The 19,185-nt window shown below is 40.7% G+C and overlaps 1 protein-coding gene across 4 annotated transcripts in view; it reads right to left on the bottom strand.

The window, feature by feature from the left end:
* Window positions 1-19,185, bottom strand: part of FTO (FTO alpha-ketoglutarate dependent dioxygenase) — a 371,417-nt gene that overhangs the window by 253,124 nt on the left and 99,108 nt on the right. For all 4 annotated transcript variants that reach the window (XM_082438911.1, XM_082438910.1, XM_082438909.1 and 1 more), the window contains exon 3: window positions 8,257-8,884. In XM_082438911.1, the coding sequence (XP_082295037.1) occupies window positions 8,257-8,884 (628 nt within the window). The remainder of the gene's footprint in view (window positions 1-8,256; window positions 8,885-19,185) is intronic.

Genomic DNA, 19,185 nt, shown 5'->3' with positions numbered 1-19,185 from the left:
GAGTGGCCCCCGCTTGCCGCAACTAGAGAAAGCCCTGGCACAGAAACGGACCCAACACAGCCAAAAATAAATAAATAAATAAATAAATTTATTAAAAAAAAAAAAAACGCTTTCCTTCATTGGCTGTGAGGAACAAGCAGTCAAGCTGACTGCTAACACAGAGCATATTACTCAGCCACGGAGGAATGAATGGTCTGAAGAAATGGAGAATTCAGAAGTTAGAAGAAAAAACAACCCCTAATCAGTCTCAGCTCAGAATCTATAACAAGAAGCTGCTCTAACATGTCTCGAAACAAGCAATCAGGACAAACATAGTCCCCTGACACAGATAAATTATAAAATTAATTATAAGTTTTCTAGGATTTCAGGAGAAATATTGAAAACTCTTTACTGAAAAATCTGAAGCCTTTCAACATGATGTCTGTCTCTGTCAGCTTTCAGATAAAGCATTTGAAAAAAAAGTTTTTTTAAGATATAAATATTCACATACATAGGAGAACCTCATTATATCATGTTTCATGGACTTGGGGGAATAAAGGGAAAGTGAGAAAAGGAGAGAAAAACTGCTCTGGGGGCTCTTGGCTAAAGCTTTAAGACCACGACATTATTTGAAATAAAATATGAAATGAGGAGAGGAAGCAGAAAGACTTCTCAAATAATACATTCCCCGAACCAAAGCTTCAAACAATAGAGGTTGCAATTCTGTGGGCAACCTCAGGAAAGTACAGAGAGAGTCATGGAGCCTTAGAGGAAACCCTGATGTTGTAAACAGCACAGAAGACCAGAATCAAGCTGGATTAATCAAAAAAGAATAATGGTTTGTTAACCCAGCTTCAGGCAAAGCTTTATCCAGGGTTCAAAATACATGTCCAAGACCCAGTTTCTCTCCTTCCCAAAGCTCCTGAAAAAGAGAGTGGCCACAGAAGCTGGAGGTGGTCATTTGGGGACCATGAGAAGTTTGTTTCCCTCAAGAAAAGAAAGCTGCAGCTCAAAAAGAGCCAAAATATGAAGGGGAAGAAGTCTGAAACTGACCACACATTACTATCAAAATAAGGTCCACTTGAAGCCAGTGACACTTAGTATTAAATAAAAGAATTCCTTATCTTTTTAAATTAAGCTTGTTTAGGTCAAGTATCTGCTATCTGCAATCAAAAGAATCCTAATACTAAACAGAGATCATAGTTGCAGAAATCAGAAGAGTTATTGGACAGTGGCCACAATGTAGCTGAACAGCACAAACTACTCAAGAACAAAAGATACCTACTGATTTTGGGCAAAAAAATACTTAACTGATTTTGCATTATACGCACATACAAAGAAGGATCAAGACACAAACCATGCCTTCAAAGAGCTTAACAATTCTAATTCAAATATGTGTAAAACTAATGCATGACTTTAGAAGTCAAGACAATGGTTACTGTTGGGGAATAGAATATGCTGGAAGGGAGCATTTCTGGGGTACTAATGTTTTCTTTATTGATCTGGGAGCTAGTGACACAGATATGTTCGGTCTGTGACAATTCACCAAGCTACATGTTTATGATGTTTGTAATATTTCAATAATTTAAAAAAGAAAAACCTCAATAGACCAGTTGGAAGATAAAGCTAAGAAAACCTCTGAGAGTATATTAGAAAAATACAAAAAGATTAAAAATAAGAGAATAAGTAAGAAAATTAGAGGAAACAGTCCAGAAGGTTCGAGAACCAAACCATATGGATTCTAGAGAGAAGAGAAAACTGGAGAGAAAGAAACCATTAATACAGTGATTCAAGAAAATATCCCACATTGAAGGACATGAGTTTCCAGATGGAAAGGACCTACCAAATGCCAGTATAATGGATGAAAAAAATATCACTGCAAACTTAGAAAACATTAGGAAAAAAATCGAACCAAAAAAGTCACATAAAGGATAAACGAAAAAATCAGAGCTCTCAACATGAACACTGGAAGATAAAAGACACTGGTACAATGCCCTCAAAATTCTGAAGGAAAATTATTTCCTGTCAAGATTTCCATGCCTAAAGTATCTACACATGTTAATGTAGAGTAAAGATAATTTAAGACATTCAAGGTCTCAAAAATTTACCTTCTAAGCACCCTTTCTCAAGAAACCATTAGAGGATATGCTCCACCAAAATAAAGAAACAAATCAGGAAAGAGACGGACATGGGATGCAGGGATCTGAAAACTCCAGCAGAGGAGACTGGATTATGATGAAGGGATAACACCAGAAGGAACACTTGGGCTAGTCTTTTCTGATGAGCCACCTCAAACTTCACATCCTACTTCTAAAATTGTAGACTTTAGGGCTTCCCTGGTGGCGCAGTGGTTGAGAATCTGCCTGCCGATGCAGGGGACACGGGTTCCAGCCCTGGTCTGGGAAGATCCCACATGCCGCGGAGCAACTGGGCCCGTGAGCCACAACTACTGAGCCTGCGCGTCTGGAGCCTGTGCTCCGCAACAAGAGAGGCCGTGACAGTGAGAGGCCCGCGCACCGCAATGAAGAGTGGCCCCCGCTCGCCGCAACTAGAGAAAGCCCTCGCACAGAAACGAAGACCCAACACAGCCAAAAATAATAAATTAATTAATTAATTAATTAATTTAAAAATGCAACTGCGGGGAAAAAAAAAGTTTTAAAATTGTAGACTTTAAATATGTGCAGTTTATCGTATGTAAATTATACCCCAATAAAGTTATGGAGAGAGGGAAAAAAAGTTCAGCCATTCTTATTGGCCTAGCCTTCTCTTGACAATTAGGAGATGTCACTGCTAGGCTTCTTTTCTCACGGGCACTGGACACTGCCACTCTTTTCTGGTGAAAAGATATGGGACTCGATATAACCATCTCTCATCACCTCTGCCTCTTCTAACCTGGTCTACCATCTCTAGTCTGGATTACCCAATGGCCTCTTGCAGCTCCCCTGCTTCCAGTACTGCCTCCCTTCTGCTCCAAACTGCAACGGTTCTCCATCTCACTCCAAGTATAAGCCCAGTATTTGTATTACAGTAGCCTCTCCTTATCTGCGGTTTCACTTTCTGTGGTTTCAGTTACCTGCAGTCAACTGCAGTCTGAAAATATTAAATGGAAAGTTACAGAAATAAACAATTCATAAGTTTTTTAAGTTGAGCGCCGTTCTGAGCGGCATGATGAAATCGTGCACCATCTGGCTCTGTCCTGCCTGGAAAGTCACTCACCCCTTTGTCCAGTGTAGCCTGCTTAGCAGCCCTCTAGTTGTCAGATCAACTGTCACAGTATCAAAGTGCCTGCATTCCAGTAACCCTTATTTTACTTAGCAATGGCCCCGAAGCATAAGAGTAGCGATGCTGGCAATTCCAACATGCCAAAGAGAAGCTGTAAAGTTCTTCCTTTACGTGAAAAGGTGAAAGTTCTCGACTTAGTATGGAAAGAAAAAGAACTGTACGCTGAGGTTGCTAACATCTTTAGTAAGAACAAATCTTCTATCTGTGAAATTGTGAAGAAGGAAAAAGAAATTCGCACTAGTTTTGCTGTTGCACCGCAAACTGCAAAAGTTACGGCGACAGTGCGTGATAAATGTTTAGTTCAGACAGGCAAGGTATTAAATTTGTACAATACGAAATTTTGAGACAGAGACCACAGTCACAGAATTTTTATTACAGTATATTGTTATAACTGTTCTATTTTATTATTAGTTACTGTTGTTAATCCCTTACTGTGCCTAATTTATAAATTCAACTTCATCATGGGTATGTATGCATAGGAGAAAACATAGTCTACATGGGGTTCAGTACTATCCGCGGTTTCAGGCATCCACTGGGGGTCTTGGAACTCATCCCCCGTGGATAAGGGGGGACTACTGTACAATATTAGAAGGCCCTATCTTTCGCCACGTCCCGCCCCTAGTCTTGCCTATCTGTCTTCACTTCCGTTACTTTTCTTTTTCTCTGCCTCTATTCTATTCACACTTGTTGCTTCTGAAACATCCCAAAGTCATGTTCCATCTCTGAGCCTTCAATATTCACTCACTCACTCCTTCCAGTCTTTGCTCCAATGTTACCCAACTAAATGAAGCTTGACTTTCCCATTTAAAACTGTAAACCTGCGCCTCACACTTGTTATACAAGCTTACTTGTTTCTTTCCTGTCTCGCTTTGCTAAAACATAAGCTCCATGAGGGCAGGGATTTTTGTTCATTGCTGCATGCTCAGCATCTAGAAGAGTGCTTGGCAAACAGTAGATGCTTACTGTTAATTGAATAAATATCAATAATTGCACGGGGGTAAAAAAATGCGATTTATCAAACAAGTTTTACTGAGCAGTGTAAGTGACTTCAAAAATAACAAAGATAAGGCATGAGACACTGAAACAAACAAGATCAAATGAGCTTTGGGACCATAGACAGGGCTGCTGGGAAACTAATAAAAACATTAAGAAGCATTTTTTTTACTTATGAGTGCTCTAAAACTTCTAGTTGCAATTACACTCTAGCTTTTCATGGTCTCAAAGGCTGCTAAGAAATATAAAGCTACTCATTTCGAAATAGAGTTAAGAATTATGGAAACAAATTTCCATCCTTCAGTGGATTCAACTTTTCCGGAGTCAGAGACATAAATGGGAATCCTAGAGTTCCAAGAAAATTATTGCAAAGTCCCTGCTTTCTAGCCTATTACATACTCAACAGGAGTCATGGGCCTCTTCTTCCTTTTCCTCCTTTGTCCTTCATGGGAAACCTGGGAAATTATACCAAGAATCTGCAATAGCTGGCACTAGTTAAAATTCTTAAGAATTGTGTTTTTTTTCTATGAAGACCGTATCACAGAAAATATTTCCTTCCAAACAAACAAAAATAGTAACCAATAGTAACTGTTTCGGTGATCCTTTTGAAGGGGTTCGAATCAAAGAACAAGATGTAGGACTATATTAAACCATGGGTTGTTAATATCTTCCCTGCAAGATTTGTTTTTTTATATCTAGGAGGAGCAAGCAATTGCCAGCAAAGCTAGAATAGGAAAATCAAATACTCTGCCTATTTACACATGGTTCCCTAAAGCCATTCCTGATTAAAAACTGTACTATTTCAATCCTCCTACTGGAGATAGCCATTAACTAGCACTGCTTGGGAAGTCAATGAATTTAGTATATAATTAATGATACATGTATCCTATACCAATTACTTCTCAATGACCTCTACTGGCAGAAATAAACCAAGGAGGGATGATTGGCTCATTATAAACCTACATGAAGATTTCACTGGGAAAAGGTATTGAGAGCAAAGTCCTGAAAGATCTTAAGCTTCAACTGAATTTAACTTCAGCAGGGAGTAATCACTTCTGTTTCTGGATACCCAGTGCACTTTACATGAACCTCTCCTGTGGCTGTAACACTCCCTTTTCACTAAGTAACCATGTGACGTTGGACAAATCACTCCCATTCTCCCCGCCTCAGTGTTTTCATCTGTAAAATGAGAGGCTGAACTAGTTGAGTTCAAAAGTCCCTTCCGGATCTGACACTTCATCATTTCATAATTATAACCACCAGAGCACACCTTACTTCACCTATCCTCTCAAGGCAAGAAGGGCACTTGATTCACCTTTGGGGTTTCCATACTGTCTAGAACAGCTACCTGAACCTCCCTTAGCAACTGTTCAACGAACATGTTCAAGGATGCAGAAAACAGTACAGTTGTCTGAAATTTCCATTCTCTTTGCCCCCTTTAGGCCCTTCCCAACCCCAATCATGATTTGAACTGAAATGGTTCCCTTCGAGCTCACCCTTACCATACCTCTGGCAGGATTCTAAAGAGGCCAGAGAATTAAACATAGCACTTGTCACCTGGAAGAAATGGCACCCAGAAAACGTTTCAAGGCACATGCTTTTTAAACCATCTGACCCAACATGACACACACAGCCAGAGACCTAGAGAGGTTCCTTTTCCTAGTCTAATGCATCCCGGTCATCTGAGAGGAGGAACGGAAAGCTACAGCAGATGTTGTGGGGAGAGGGCAGTGAGGTGCCAGGAAGAAGGGAGGGCATGAGGACCTGCAAACAAGAGCAAGTAGAACATTCCCGTAACCTTTCCAGAGGCAGACATTTTAAAAACCAAACTCCCACAGGTAACTATACTGCAGGGGTAGGAAATACCTGCTCATAAGGCATTTAGCCTTAGCTGTTAGGACTCTGAAACCAGAATGTCTGCATTCAAATCCTAGTTATGCTAATTCATAGCTGTATAACCGTGGAAAAGTTCATCATCCTTCTGTGTCTCAGTTTCCTCATCTGTAAAATGAGGATAACAGTAGTACTTCGTTCATAGGGTTGTTGTAAAAATAAAATGGGTTAATACATGTAAAATGCTTCTACCAGTGCCTGGCACATAGTAGGTGCTCAATAAATGAGAGCTCCCAGTATTGCTATTATTATGGGATAGAGTTCTGGGAACCTCGGGGGTTAAGAGAACGAAGGAATTACCCTGCTCCTACAGATTCAAATTCTGCAGTTCCCTCACCTAGGTGATAACCGCAAAGATAAAGCTTTATGTATTTATGTATATTTGTATACTTTATCAATCTTAACTACTCCCGACCACAGAAACTATTCACTAAAAATTTTCATTCCTTTCTGCAAGATATTCCAGGTTTCAAAAACTATTTGATCACCCACGCTCTGGAAGTACAATAGGACTATTAAACAGAAGGGCTGAAAGTCTGTGGGAGCACAAAGACATCTTTGTAGCTGTTTGAGCTATCACATACCACCACCTCGGTTTCAGAGAGTTGCCTCCTTAAAAAAGAAACTAACAAACTCCATTGTTCGTTCACATCAGAGTTCTTGGATGTGATAGTTCTTAAATCCCTGGCAAGGCCTTATTAAAGATCAGAGGATCACGGTTCTTTCCATTAGGACAGCATCAAATCCCCTTCAAGCAATTTTCTTGGGTCAGCATCATTATTTGAGATGCCAGGGAAACTGGTGAAATTTCTAACCGCTAAACTAGTTCCTTGTTTCCGGCTGAAGACATAAGGTAAATTTAGAAAACATTTTTGAGACTGGGAAATGGTAAGATATTTAGAGAGAGCCAGGAGAGTTTTTGAGACTGGGAAATGGTAAGATATTTAGAGAGAGCCAGGAGAGTTTCTTATTTAAAATCCCTTTTCCAAAATAGTCGTTTTAGTAAATAAGAGTCAAATAACAACAAAATCCAATTAAAAACTAGCTTTCAGAAAACAATGACCCTTAAAAGTTCCAGTTGATTCCCTGATGGGATATCTATTGGGTTGGCCAAAAAGATCGTTCGGGTCTTTCCACAAGATGTTACGGAAAAACCCAAACGAACTTTTTGGCCAACCCAACAGAACTCTGCTTTTCCAAGCACCTTTTAATAAACAGGAAGAGATTAAACAGGCAAAAGAGCCAATATTACCTCTTGTACTCCTTTGCCAAATGATCAGGCAGAGAAAGTCAGCAACGGTCACTCTGTCTTTGATATGTTCACCTACCTTTTTTATAACCCTATTCTGAAAAGCAATGGGGACCTTAAACACACACAACCTGAGCAAGCAAAGAAGGAAAATTTGGGCAGACCATAAAAAAGGTAGCCTGTGATCTCTGTTCCAAGGGCACCAGATTTCAGAAACTGCAAGAACGAGTTGGCCACAGCAACCCTCTCAGGTCTAAAACTGCAGAACTGAGGTGGGGCTGGAGAGTTTCCTGAAAATAGAGGCCTGTCGGCTTATAAAACCCACCTCAGCTGCTTCTGGAGAGTAAGGGCAGTAGTGAAAACTGTAGGAAGCCAAGAACAAGTCGACATTTGACAAATCACTCCCTTCAAGACAGTGATGTCGACCGTAATAAAATATTTTGGCAAGGCTGGAAATGTACACCTGTGGGAATCTGGAAGGATTTGACAGATTTTTGTTTTCCCGGCCCTTTATCAGCAAGTTAATTATAGCAACTGTTCGATCCATCCTGAGCTTTAGAGAAAGGCAGTTGGCTGTGTGAAACCAAGATGCTGCTCTCCTGGGCTTGGGAAAGACGATGACAGTAGTGCTTATGCATGAAAACATGCTATCTGAGCACAACGATGAGCCAGACAGCACAGCTGGATGAGAAAGAGGCATATTCTGCAGATATATGGGCGTGGCAAACCTGAGAAGGACACTCAACACCTATGTACACAAACACACACACACACACACACACGACCACATATATCTCCAGAGCCTGCGCAACTCTGGTCATGTTACGTTCGGGGCTGCTTCTTCACAGAGCAGACTGTACCTTCACAGCTATAACTGTACACTGCCACCGCTGACCTGTCCACCAGATTTTCATCGTGATGCCAGCTCACGGCCATCTTCCCCATGCCAAAATACGGTTCCTCTTTCAGGTATGGCATTTTCGCGGGATCCATGAAATTCAACAAAGTTACGTTGTAGGCTGCTCGGTTCTTCATGTCTATCTCATCTTGTCCGTCAAAGGATGACCCCATGCCAACCCTGGGGAAATCCGGACCTATACACACTGGCACGGCATCGATATTGGCTTTCTCCTTAGCAGCAAGTTCTTCCAAAGCCTGGATGGTCTCTACCTGCAGGTAGTCGTTGAGCTTGAGGAAGGTTTGACAGGCGGCAGCTACTTCGGCCTCGTGGTACTTTGCGTCAGAGCCTTTCACTGGCCAGGGCACCGTAAAGAGCCTGGTGTTCAGGTACTTGTAGGTGCAGCCAGGGTTACCAATGAGGATGCGAGAGACTGGAGTGAGCAAATCTTTGCCTTGGATCCTCACCAGGTCCCGAAATAAGCAGCCGTGCTTGTGCAGCGTGAGAAAGGCTTCTTGAACCTCTTTATGGAGCTCCTCGGGGACGCTGGCGGCTTCTCGGAGAATTAGTTTAGGATATTTCAGCTGCCACTAAAACAAAAGTGAAGCAAAATATGCATTTATGGATAGCTATAATTTTACTAATTCCGAAAGTATGTGTTTCTTTGTAAGCTTTAGGAGAAAAAAGGACTGTCGGGGGGTATTTCTAAACAGGATTCATACCTCTCTAGCCTAAAATAGAAAACTAAATAAAACAAATGTCATCAACCCTCCAGCCAGGAGTTTTCAGTCCAAGCTCGAACAATTGCAAACAATTATAAACAAAATGATAATAATTTGGTCTTTGGTCTCCCCAGCTCCCGCTATGACCACTTCTCCCCAACCTCAACCTGTCTTCCAGTCTTTGGTCCTCCAAAAAAACACAACATTATTCATTAACTGCTTGATACCTATTTTTTAAGTGCTTACTGAGTGCTGTGTACTCTTCGAAATGATTTATACACACTAACTCATTTACTTCTTACAACTTTATGTGGCGGTACTATTATTATCTCTAGTTCATAGATGAGAATACTGAAGCAGAGAGACATTCTAAAAACTTGCCCAAAGTCACACATAGCTGAGAAATAGGAGAGCTGGAATTTGAAGCCCTGGGGCCCCAGAGTTGAGCTCCAGAGCATGAGTTCTTAACCACAAGATTGCATGGCCTCTCAGTAAATGACGAACTGGTTTCTGCTTCAACACTTCCACTGAAAGAGAAATCACTTCACTTTGCGAGTTAGACACTGAGTCCCATGAACACAACAGCCGTGATAATTTTGTTCCCAGCTATAATACTAGTGCCCAGAATGTACTTGGTAAATGCTGGATGGATGAATGGATGAATGAATGAATGAATGAGGTATTCCACTGCAATTTAGAAAGTTGTAATAATTCTACTGGTGTCACTGGAGGAGAGTACTATAAGATAATGCCCTCCTCTAATACAGAAATACAGGGATTTACTGATGCAGTTTAGGACTTCATTAACTTTTCAGCTACCACTTCTGGCTCTAACATGTGAATTGGCATCAAGCCAGAGTTCCCTGATTCTACACAGTGAAACTGAGTTTTTTTAAAACCAAAGCACAGGATTTCACATTTACCCCTATAAAGTGTAATCTGACTGGTACCTTTTTAGTATTGTGCTGCCTACCATTTTTGACACTTTTCTTCTATATCTTCATTCAGTAATCGTTCATATGATAAACAGGGCAAGACCATTATTCTTCTATACATTTTTTTTTCATTCAACTATGTCTATAGAGCACCTACCAAACACTAGACAGAGATAAGGTTCCTGTCCTCACAGAGCTTTCTACCAAATCAGGTAAATAAAGAAAAGTAATCCCAAGTTGTGTTAAGTACTGGGACAGAAACAAACCAGTGGGAAATCTGTCATTAGAGTAGGAAACTCTCACTTGGAGCTGGCGTTTACGCTGAGCTCTTCAGGAAAAGAAGGCACCAGCCACATGATGAACTAGAGAAAGACCTTCCAATAAAAGGGACCAAAAAATACAAAGGCACTGAGGATGGAGACCAGCCTATTCTAGAGACAAAAAGAAGACCAGGTTTACCAGAGCAAAAGAACCAAAGGCAGAGTGACATGCAATGAGGATGAAGAAGAAGGCAGAGCTGGATCACACAGAGCCTGGGAGGTCAAAGTAAGGAATCTGGATTTGACCCCAGATTCAGTGCAATGGAGGACTTCAAAGGGCAAAGAGCAATTTGATTTACATTTTATAAAAATCACTCAGTTAAAATATTGGGCATGGATTGGAAAGAGGCAAATGTCAAAGTGGAAAATTCTATCAGCTGCTATTACAACCATCCAGGAGAAAAGTGATGATGGTCTGAAATAGAAACAGAAATAAACAGACAGCTAAAATACGTATTTTATAGGCAGAGCAAATAGACACATTATGAATTAGATGTGAGGGATGATGAAGGGAAAGAAATTATGGATGACTTCCAGATTTCTGGACTTAATAACTGAATAAGCAATTTACTATTTTTTTAATTAACTTATTTTATTTACTATTTTTTATTTTTGGTTGCACTGGGTCTTTCTTGCTGTGCACGGGCTTTCTCTAGTTGTGGCAAGCGGGGGCTACTCTTTGTTGCGGTGCGAGGGCTTCTCATTGTGGTGGCTCCTCTTGTTGTGCAGCACGGGCTCTAGGAGCACGGGCTTCAGTAGTTGTGGCACTCGGGCTCAATAGTTGTGGCGCACGGGCTTAGTTGGTCCACGGCATGTGGGATCTTCCCGGACCAGGGCTCGAACCCGTGTCCCCTGCATTGGCAGGTGGGTTCTTAACCACTGTGTCACCAGGGAAGCCCTACTATTTTTTAAAATAAGAAAGACTGGGGCAAAACAAAACAGGGAGAAGAACAGGAAGGAATGAGGAGCTCCATTTTGAAGCTGTAGCCATTAAGATGGCAATGAAATCTTCAGATGGAGATGAGGAGGCAACTGGATAGATTCATCTGGAGCCCAGAGGAGACAGTGGGGCTAGGGAAATCAAGGTGGGAGCTGTCAGCACAGCACACAGTTGATATTTAAGACCTGGGAATGGCTGAGATCTCCTAGGGGAACAGCACAAGCACAGAAGCGAACCCAAAGCCATTTTCTGAGTCACGGAGGAAGGCTCAACAGAGGAAACCTTTGAGGTAGAAAACCAGGAGAGTGTATTATCGCAGAAGCCAATGGAGAGGAGCATCTCAAGAAAGATGGAGGAGTCAACTATGTCAGCTGCCCCTGAGAAGCCAAGTGAGATGGGGACAGAAATTATCCACTAGATTGGGCAGCACGGAAATCACTGATGACAATGACAAGGACAACTTCAGCTGAGTGAGGGGGATGAGAGTCGGATGGGAGTCAGCTGATGATGGAACGAAAGAGGAGGCGGTGGAGATGGCATTTATATGTCTGTTGGCATGGTTTTGCTATGAAAGGGAAGAGAAAAATGGAGCTGTTGATGCAAGGGAACACTAGACCAAGGGACGATCTTTAACAATGGAAGACGGAAGGGTACTCTAGGGTTTGCCAGCATACTCATGGGAATGATACCAGAAGAAGAGGTTGATGGTACAGAAGAGACGGTGATTAACTACAGGAGCGAAGTCCTTGAGTGTCTCGAGCAGGGGGATAACTATTTGAGGCTGGAAATTCAGGGAAGGTTTCTTTGGGAAAGTGACCAAGAGGATGCGAAGGACCTGCCAGGTATGGAGTTGCGGGGGAAAGCCTGCCTTGAAGATGAATTACTGAACTGCTGGGCCCTTGAGGCCGATAGGAAAAGAAGCAGATGTGGTCAGAGGTGAGAGGGACATGAGTTATCAGTGAAAAAAAATTTTTTTGAATACTTTCCCATGTCATTATTATTGTTTTATTTTTAGAGTGTTGTTTTTAATGTTAAGGTATTTACATGTGATACTCATATGGTTATGTGAATTTCCCAGGTCCTTAGAGTTATAATTCCCCTGTATTAAATATATCTTCGCTAGTCTCCAGGCCCAGTCTGTACTGAACAATAGCAGCAAGAGTGTATGTATATGTGTCTGTATTATTTCCAGGCTTCTTCCTCTCTTAGTCCCAGAGGGAGTGTGTTTCAAAACCAAGTTCTTGGGAATTATCTTACTTTTCTTTAATATTTCATACTAAGGATTATTTAAAGAACACTGGAATTGTTAAGAAAGTACGGAGAAATTTCCTTTTAATCACTGCTGCTAGTTAGATGTGCCTTCAAGTATACTGAGGCCTCAGGGACCTGCTCCGAGAATCGCCAGTTTAGCGACAAAATTAGAGTTACTGCTCATGGCTCCAGAATGCTCTGTCTCTTGCTACTAGATTACATTGCACTCTTCATGAGTTGTGTAAACAGAAAGTATATTTCTGTCTCTGTTGTTCTACTGGGATGAAAGAGGTATAGAAACCAGAAATCCTAAATGGATCCCTGGTGGTCTCAGTGACAGTTGATAGTGGTGCCACCTAACTCTGCTTTTTGTCACTTTATGATCACACACCTCACACAGGCACTCTGAGAAGCAGGGCAGTCCTACTATGCTTTCCTAGTAAAGTCCTTTTCCCACATTCAGACTTGACTAATTCATTTCTCTTCTTTGTACTTCCTCAAACTTACTGCATCCTTTCTACTATTTCTTGCATTCTGGATCAGGCAGAATAGGCTAGACAATGCTGTAGTAGCAACCCTCAAATCTCAGTGGCTTCACCCAACAATATTTCTTGTTCACTTCACATATTATTTGTGGGTTGGCAGAGAGTCACTACCCATTAAAGTAGTAACGCAGGGGTCCAAGCAGCCACCAGATGGTTACAATGCAAACGGAAAAAGAGTGCGCTGGAGGGCCTGGCAATGGCAATGAAAAACTCCAGGCTAGAAGTGACGGCTATCATTTCTCACTGGACAGAAACAGTCACGTGTTTCATCCAATATGAGAGGGCCCAGAACTGTAATTCTACTTTGGGACCCAAAAGCTGGGTGACAGGGGAGGAATGGAGAACAATTTGGCAAACAGCCCTAATGATCGGCACACATTCTTAGCTAGTGATTCGTTTTATATTTTCACTTAAGTGTCCCTCCTTCACCCCTGCGAGACCCCCTGAAACTCAGTCATCTACCTATTATCAAATTTACAATCTTATCTGAACTTAAATCTGCTTTCTCCTTCCAGCCTATTCCAGTATAGGAAGGATCTTTTCTCCCGTCCAAATGTTTTTGATCATATACTCCCGCCAGTAACAAATTTTGAGCATATACAGTAGTGCCCAAATCTTTAGCAATTGGCTCTCTGGGGGAAAAAAAAAAAAAATCAGCCTTGATTTTTAGTGTTTCCTGATTTCTTTGATGTAAATATATAGATTTATATCAACAGAAAAAATCACACATAAATTGAGAAGGCTCTCAATTAAATACAGAAAAAAAAACTTAACTGCACCAGGTCAGAAAAAACACAAATTAATATTATATTTGTATTATATTACATTTAGTTTAGTTTTACCTATCAAGTTTTCAAAAAACAAAATTTTATCATGGTAATACACATTGTTGCTGAGAACAAAATCAAATACTCTGATAGTCTGCAATTAGGAAGGCAAATTATTACAACCTTGCTTAAGGCCAATTGGACAAGATCTATCAGAACCTAAACATGTTCATATCTTTTCATCTAGTTATTCTACTTCCAAGAATTTGTCATAGGGAAATAATTAGAGAAATGTACCAAGACTATAAGGATATTCACCATACTGTTATCTATAATAATTAAAAACTGAAAACCACCAAAATGCCCAAAGAGAGGAAAATGGTACATTCATGTGATGAAATACTAACATTAACATATTTTAGAAGAATTTTTATATGTTTTATGAAAAACGTTAAGTAACAAAATACTGCTATACAAGAAATCAGTAACAAGATACTTAGACAATAGGGTCGTAGTTTCATAAAAAGAAAAAAAAAAGTATATATGTAAATACTCATAGAAAAGAAGATTTGGAAAAAAAATACTGCCAAAAGTTTCTGGTGGTTATCTCTGGGTAAAGCACTTGGGTGTAATTTTAGTTTTCTTCTTTAGACATCTGTATAATTTTCAAATTTTCCAAAATAAATGTAGAATACTTTTTAAATCAGAAAAGATGTTACATTAGAAAACTCTTAATTTCACGACATCTCTCGTATGTGCCAAGAGATTCTTTCTGATGACTCTAAATTTTAAAAAAATTTCAAGATAACTTCTGCTACTGTCTAAATGTGACTTGGAATGTTGCTCAATGCTCTAGGAAATTTTGATTTTACCACAGGGAACACCAATAACAATAACTGGATAATTTTGTCATAATATCCAAAAAATGCAAGAGAGAAAATCCCCAAGCCTAAATGCCCTTTATTGTATATAAAGTTATTAGATTAGTGCCTGGCACATAAAAGTGCCATGTGGTATTTGTTAAATTTTTCTTTAAAGACAACAACAGGTAACTCTGGAAAAGAAATGAACATTAAATAATATTAGTTCACGCTGTCAAACAAATAAGTTCACTTTCCATTTTGGACAGGTACAGGTAGAACATCAGATATCACATGATAATTTGGAACAGCTGTTGGTACATTTTCAAATATGTTCGAATTTTTTTTTGTTTAATCCCATTAAAGTTTTTCCAGGGAGTATACAGTCATTTAATTATATTAGTAGTTGTCTGGTCACATAATATATTTCTTGAGCTCTACAAAAGATTCTATGACATAAATGACGATTATATAGTTTAGTAAGTATTTGGAAAGGTATATTTTTTAATTGAAGTAGAGCTGATTTACAATGTTGTGTTAGTTTCAGGTACACAGCAAAGTGAATTCAGTTATACATATATATGTATATATTCTTTTTCAGATTATTTTCCATTATAGGTTATTACAAGATATTGAATATAGTTCCCTGTGCTATACAGTAGGTCCTTGCTGTTTATCTCTTTTATATATAGTGGTGTGTATCTGTTAATCCCACTCCTAATTTATCCCTCCCCCACCCACTTCCCACTTTGGTAACCATAAGTTTGTTTTCTATGTCTGTGAGTCTATTTCTTTTTTTTTTTTTTTTTCAAGTTTTTTTTTTAGAAATTCATGTTCTTTTATTTATTTATTTATTTATTTATGACTGTGTTGAGTCTTCGTTCCTGTGCGAGGGCTTTCTCTAGTTGCGGCAAGTGGGGACCACTCTTCATCGCGGTGCGCGGGCCTCTCACTATCGCGGCCTCTCTCGTTGCAGAGCACAGGCTCCAGACGCACAGGCTCAGCAATTGTGGCTCACGGGCCCAGTTGCTCCGCGGCATGTGGGATCTTCCCAGACCAGGGCTCGAACCCGTGTCCCCTGCACTGGCAGGCAGATTCTCAACCACTGCGCCACCAGGGAAGCCCCTGTGAGTCTATTTCTGTTTTGTAAATTGGAATGGTATTTTAGATATAAATTGCCAACATGCCAAGTCTTTATCAATGGCTAAAAGATAAAGAATGTTAGCTTCTCTGGAGAATAAGCTTTATTTTCTACCTAGTTTAAACCATTATATAAAAATTCTACCTCCTCCTCTCGTATCAAGGGATGGTTCTGAAACAATTTCATCATATGGAGAAGCCAGACATGGCATTAAATGAATAAGATACCAGTTTACAGGAGGCTCACCTAAATGAAGCCCAATGGAACTCAACCTTTCAGAGAGTGAAATAAAATTTAAAATCTTCAAGTGACCCAGGAAATGCACTTTATGTAAGTGCCAGGATACTCTGATTTCATGGGAGTATATTTCTAATCTGGCTGTTAACAGATTTTGCTGGTTAACATACTTTATATTTTGCACTCTATAGAAATTCGCACTATATCAGTCATCATATTTTCTATATAATTTTCATTGTAAATTGCTTATGACTTGGCAGCCATCCCAAGACAAATAGGCTAGACACTTATTTGGCCTAGTCCCCAGCTGCAAGATGCTGAGCTGCCTCCCAAAAGAACCAGGCACTCTTCCCAAGTCACAGCCCAGGCCTTGCTACAGCTCTCACAAGGAGTCTCGTGATCACGTGTCATGTGCTACAAAGTGACACAAAATGTGTGTTCACTCGTTCATTCAGTAGTTCATTTTTTGTTTATGGAAAATTTATGGAATATCCATTTGTACCAAACACTGTATAAGTGCCGTAAGTATAATGATGAAAACAAGTTAGGTCCTGTTCCATAGCATCTCATAGTTTAACAGTAGAAACAGAAATAGGGACCAAGAGTTAGAGATTTAAGACTTCTCACAACAGAAGTATGAACATACTACTATGGGAGCAGGGAATAAATTATTAGAAAGGGAGTCTGGATAATTCTCATTTATTGAATACATATTTATCGAGCACATATTATTTGCAAAGCACAAGGTGCTGGGAATACGGAGAAAGCAAAACTTCTGTATGCTCTCCAGGAGCTCATATTTATATATATAGTAAAAGTATATAGTATACATAGTTCATTCTATACATAGATATATATATATATAGAATTTTACTTATTTATTTAGTATTTACTTATTTGTTTAATGAAATATATTTATTTTATATTTTAGATTGTGTATTGTTGTATTACTGTGTATTGATGTATTTTAGATTGTGATATGTGCTATGGAGAAAAACAAACCCAAGTAAGTAAGATAGGAGTGCCAGGGGTGATTGTCGCTATTTTACACAGGATGGGCAGAGAAGGCCTCTGATGAGGTGACATCTGAGCTGAGAAAGGCAAGAAATGAGCACACAAGCCCTGCAGATACCTGGGGGGAAGAGAGTTCCAGGCTGAGGGAACATTAAGTGCAAAGGCCTTGGGGCAAGAGTGTGCTTGGTTGATTCCAGGAAGAACAAGAATGCCAGAGTGGGAAGAGGAGGAGGTGGGGAGAAGCAGGAAATGAGAGAAGAGAAGCAGTCAGGAGCCAGATCTTGCCCTGCTTTGTAAGTGACTGTCAGGGCCTAGGCTTTTACTCTGCAAAGAAGGGAAGCCACTGAAGGGCTTTGAGCAAGTCTAGTGAGCTGATATATGTTTTAAGAAGAACACTACTACTGATGCTATGTTAAAACAGTCTGGAGGTGGGAGCAGGAGAAGAAGTTAGGCATGGCAACCATTTGAGAAAGAGATGGTGGTAGCTTTGGCCACGGTGCACACGGCAGAGGTAGTGAGAAGCGTTCCAATTTTTAATATATTCTGAAAGTTACACAAGTGGGACTTCCTGGTATCATCACAGAAGGGACTGTATTTAAACAAAGTCTTTAAGGATGAGTAGATACTCACCAGACAAAAAAGGGGATGTGGGTACTCTAGACCCAGGGGACAACAGGTACAAGGGCATGAAAGGATGACAGGCACAGCAAAGCCAAGGTGTAGTGAGAAACTCTGTATGACAGGAGTTTGAGGCTGGACACTATGTCAGGCAATGGGGTGGAGACTAGACCAGGGAGATTGTTTGGGGCCATACAGTCAATGGCCTTGTAGGGTATGCAGAGGAGTTTGAACTTGACCTCAGAGGCAAGAGAGACCCAACAAAACTTACAAAGCAAGGAGTGACAAGTCTGCCATATTTATCGGAACACAATTCTGATGGCATTGGGGCGGGCACAAGGAACACCAACTAGGAGACTCTTAAAACTGTGCTTGTGGAAGATGACAGATGAGGACCTGATTTCATACAGTGTCGGTGGGACTGGAAAAGAAGAAACCACTTAGGGCTTAGGGAAGCCATGGAGAGAAGCTGAGGACAGCCAGGGTCCGATCTGAACAACTGGACAACAGGGATGTCAGTAGAGAAGGGAATGAATGGAAGGCAGGATCCCTGTAAAATGTAAGTCATATCCTGTCGCACTTGTGCTCCAAACCCTGTCACGTCTTCTCCTCTCACTCAGTCACAGCCAGTGTCCTCACTGTAGACGGCAAGCTCCTGTAGAGTTGGGCCACTGCTCTCCGATCTCATCTCCTTCTACTCTCCCCAGCTCTCTCACTTCCCTCCAGATGTGTCAGCCTCAGCTGCTTGCCCTCAAACGTATCTTAGAGGCTTTGCTGTTCCCTCTGTCCAGAACATTCTTCCCGCCAAGTATCTACATGGCTTGCTCCCACACCTCCATAAGGTCTTCATTCAAATGTCACTGTAGGAAGACCTTCTGTGACCGCCCCAGTTGCAATCCCCCACCTATAGTCTCTACCCCCCTTACCTCCTTTACTTATCTCCATACCAGTCTTCCCTTCAGATATTTATCTTTCAGTTATTTCTTTAATCTCTCCTCCCTACCTCCCACCCCCCAACCCTACCAGACTCCACAAGAAATAAGCTCAAAGAAGGCAAGAATCTTTTGTCGGTTTTCACAACTTCATCTCTAATGTCTAGAACATTACCTGGCACAGAGTGGGAGAGCTAAATACATTTGCTGAATTAAGTAAGTAATGAATGCATATGGATCACGCTGAGTTAGATGTCTCTGCAAGACTTTTGGGTAGAGCCACCCAGCAGGCAGCTGGAATTGGAGCCCCACAGGTCACAAGAGCGAAAAGGGATGGACACAGAGGTTTGGGATCATCGGGATAAAATCAAAGCAATTCCAGAAGCACCAAGAGATACAGTAGGACAGCGCTTAGGAGTCAGACCCGGGACCCAGACAGCCTCGATCCTGGCCTTTGACGCTTCGTGCTTATAAATCTTGAACAAAGTTTTAAACCTCTCGGTGCCTCTGAGCCTCATCTCTAAAACGGAGTTTTAAACACAACCTGCCTCAGAGGGTTGTGATAAGATTTGAATGAGCAAATACATATAAAGCAGTGAGGACAAGCTG

The sequence above is a fragment of the Balaenoptera physalus genome (assembly GCF_965194825.1).
Source record: "Balaenoptera physalus genome assembly, chromosome: 19".
Taxonomy (NCBI): Eukaryota; Metazoa; Chordata; class Mammalia; order Artiodactyla; family Balaenopteridae; genus Balaenoptera; species Balaenoptera physalus.
This window is presented reverse-complemented; position numbering and strand designations above follow the sequence as displayed.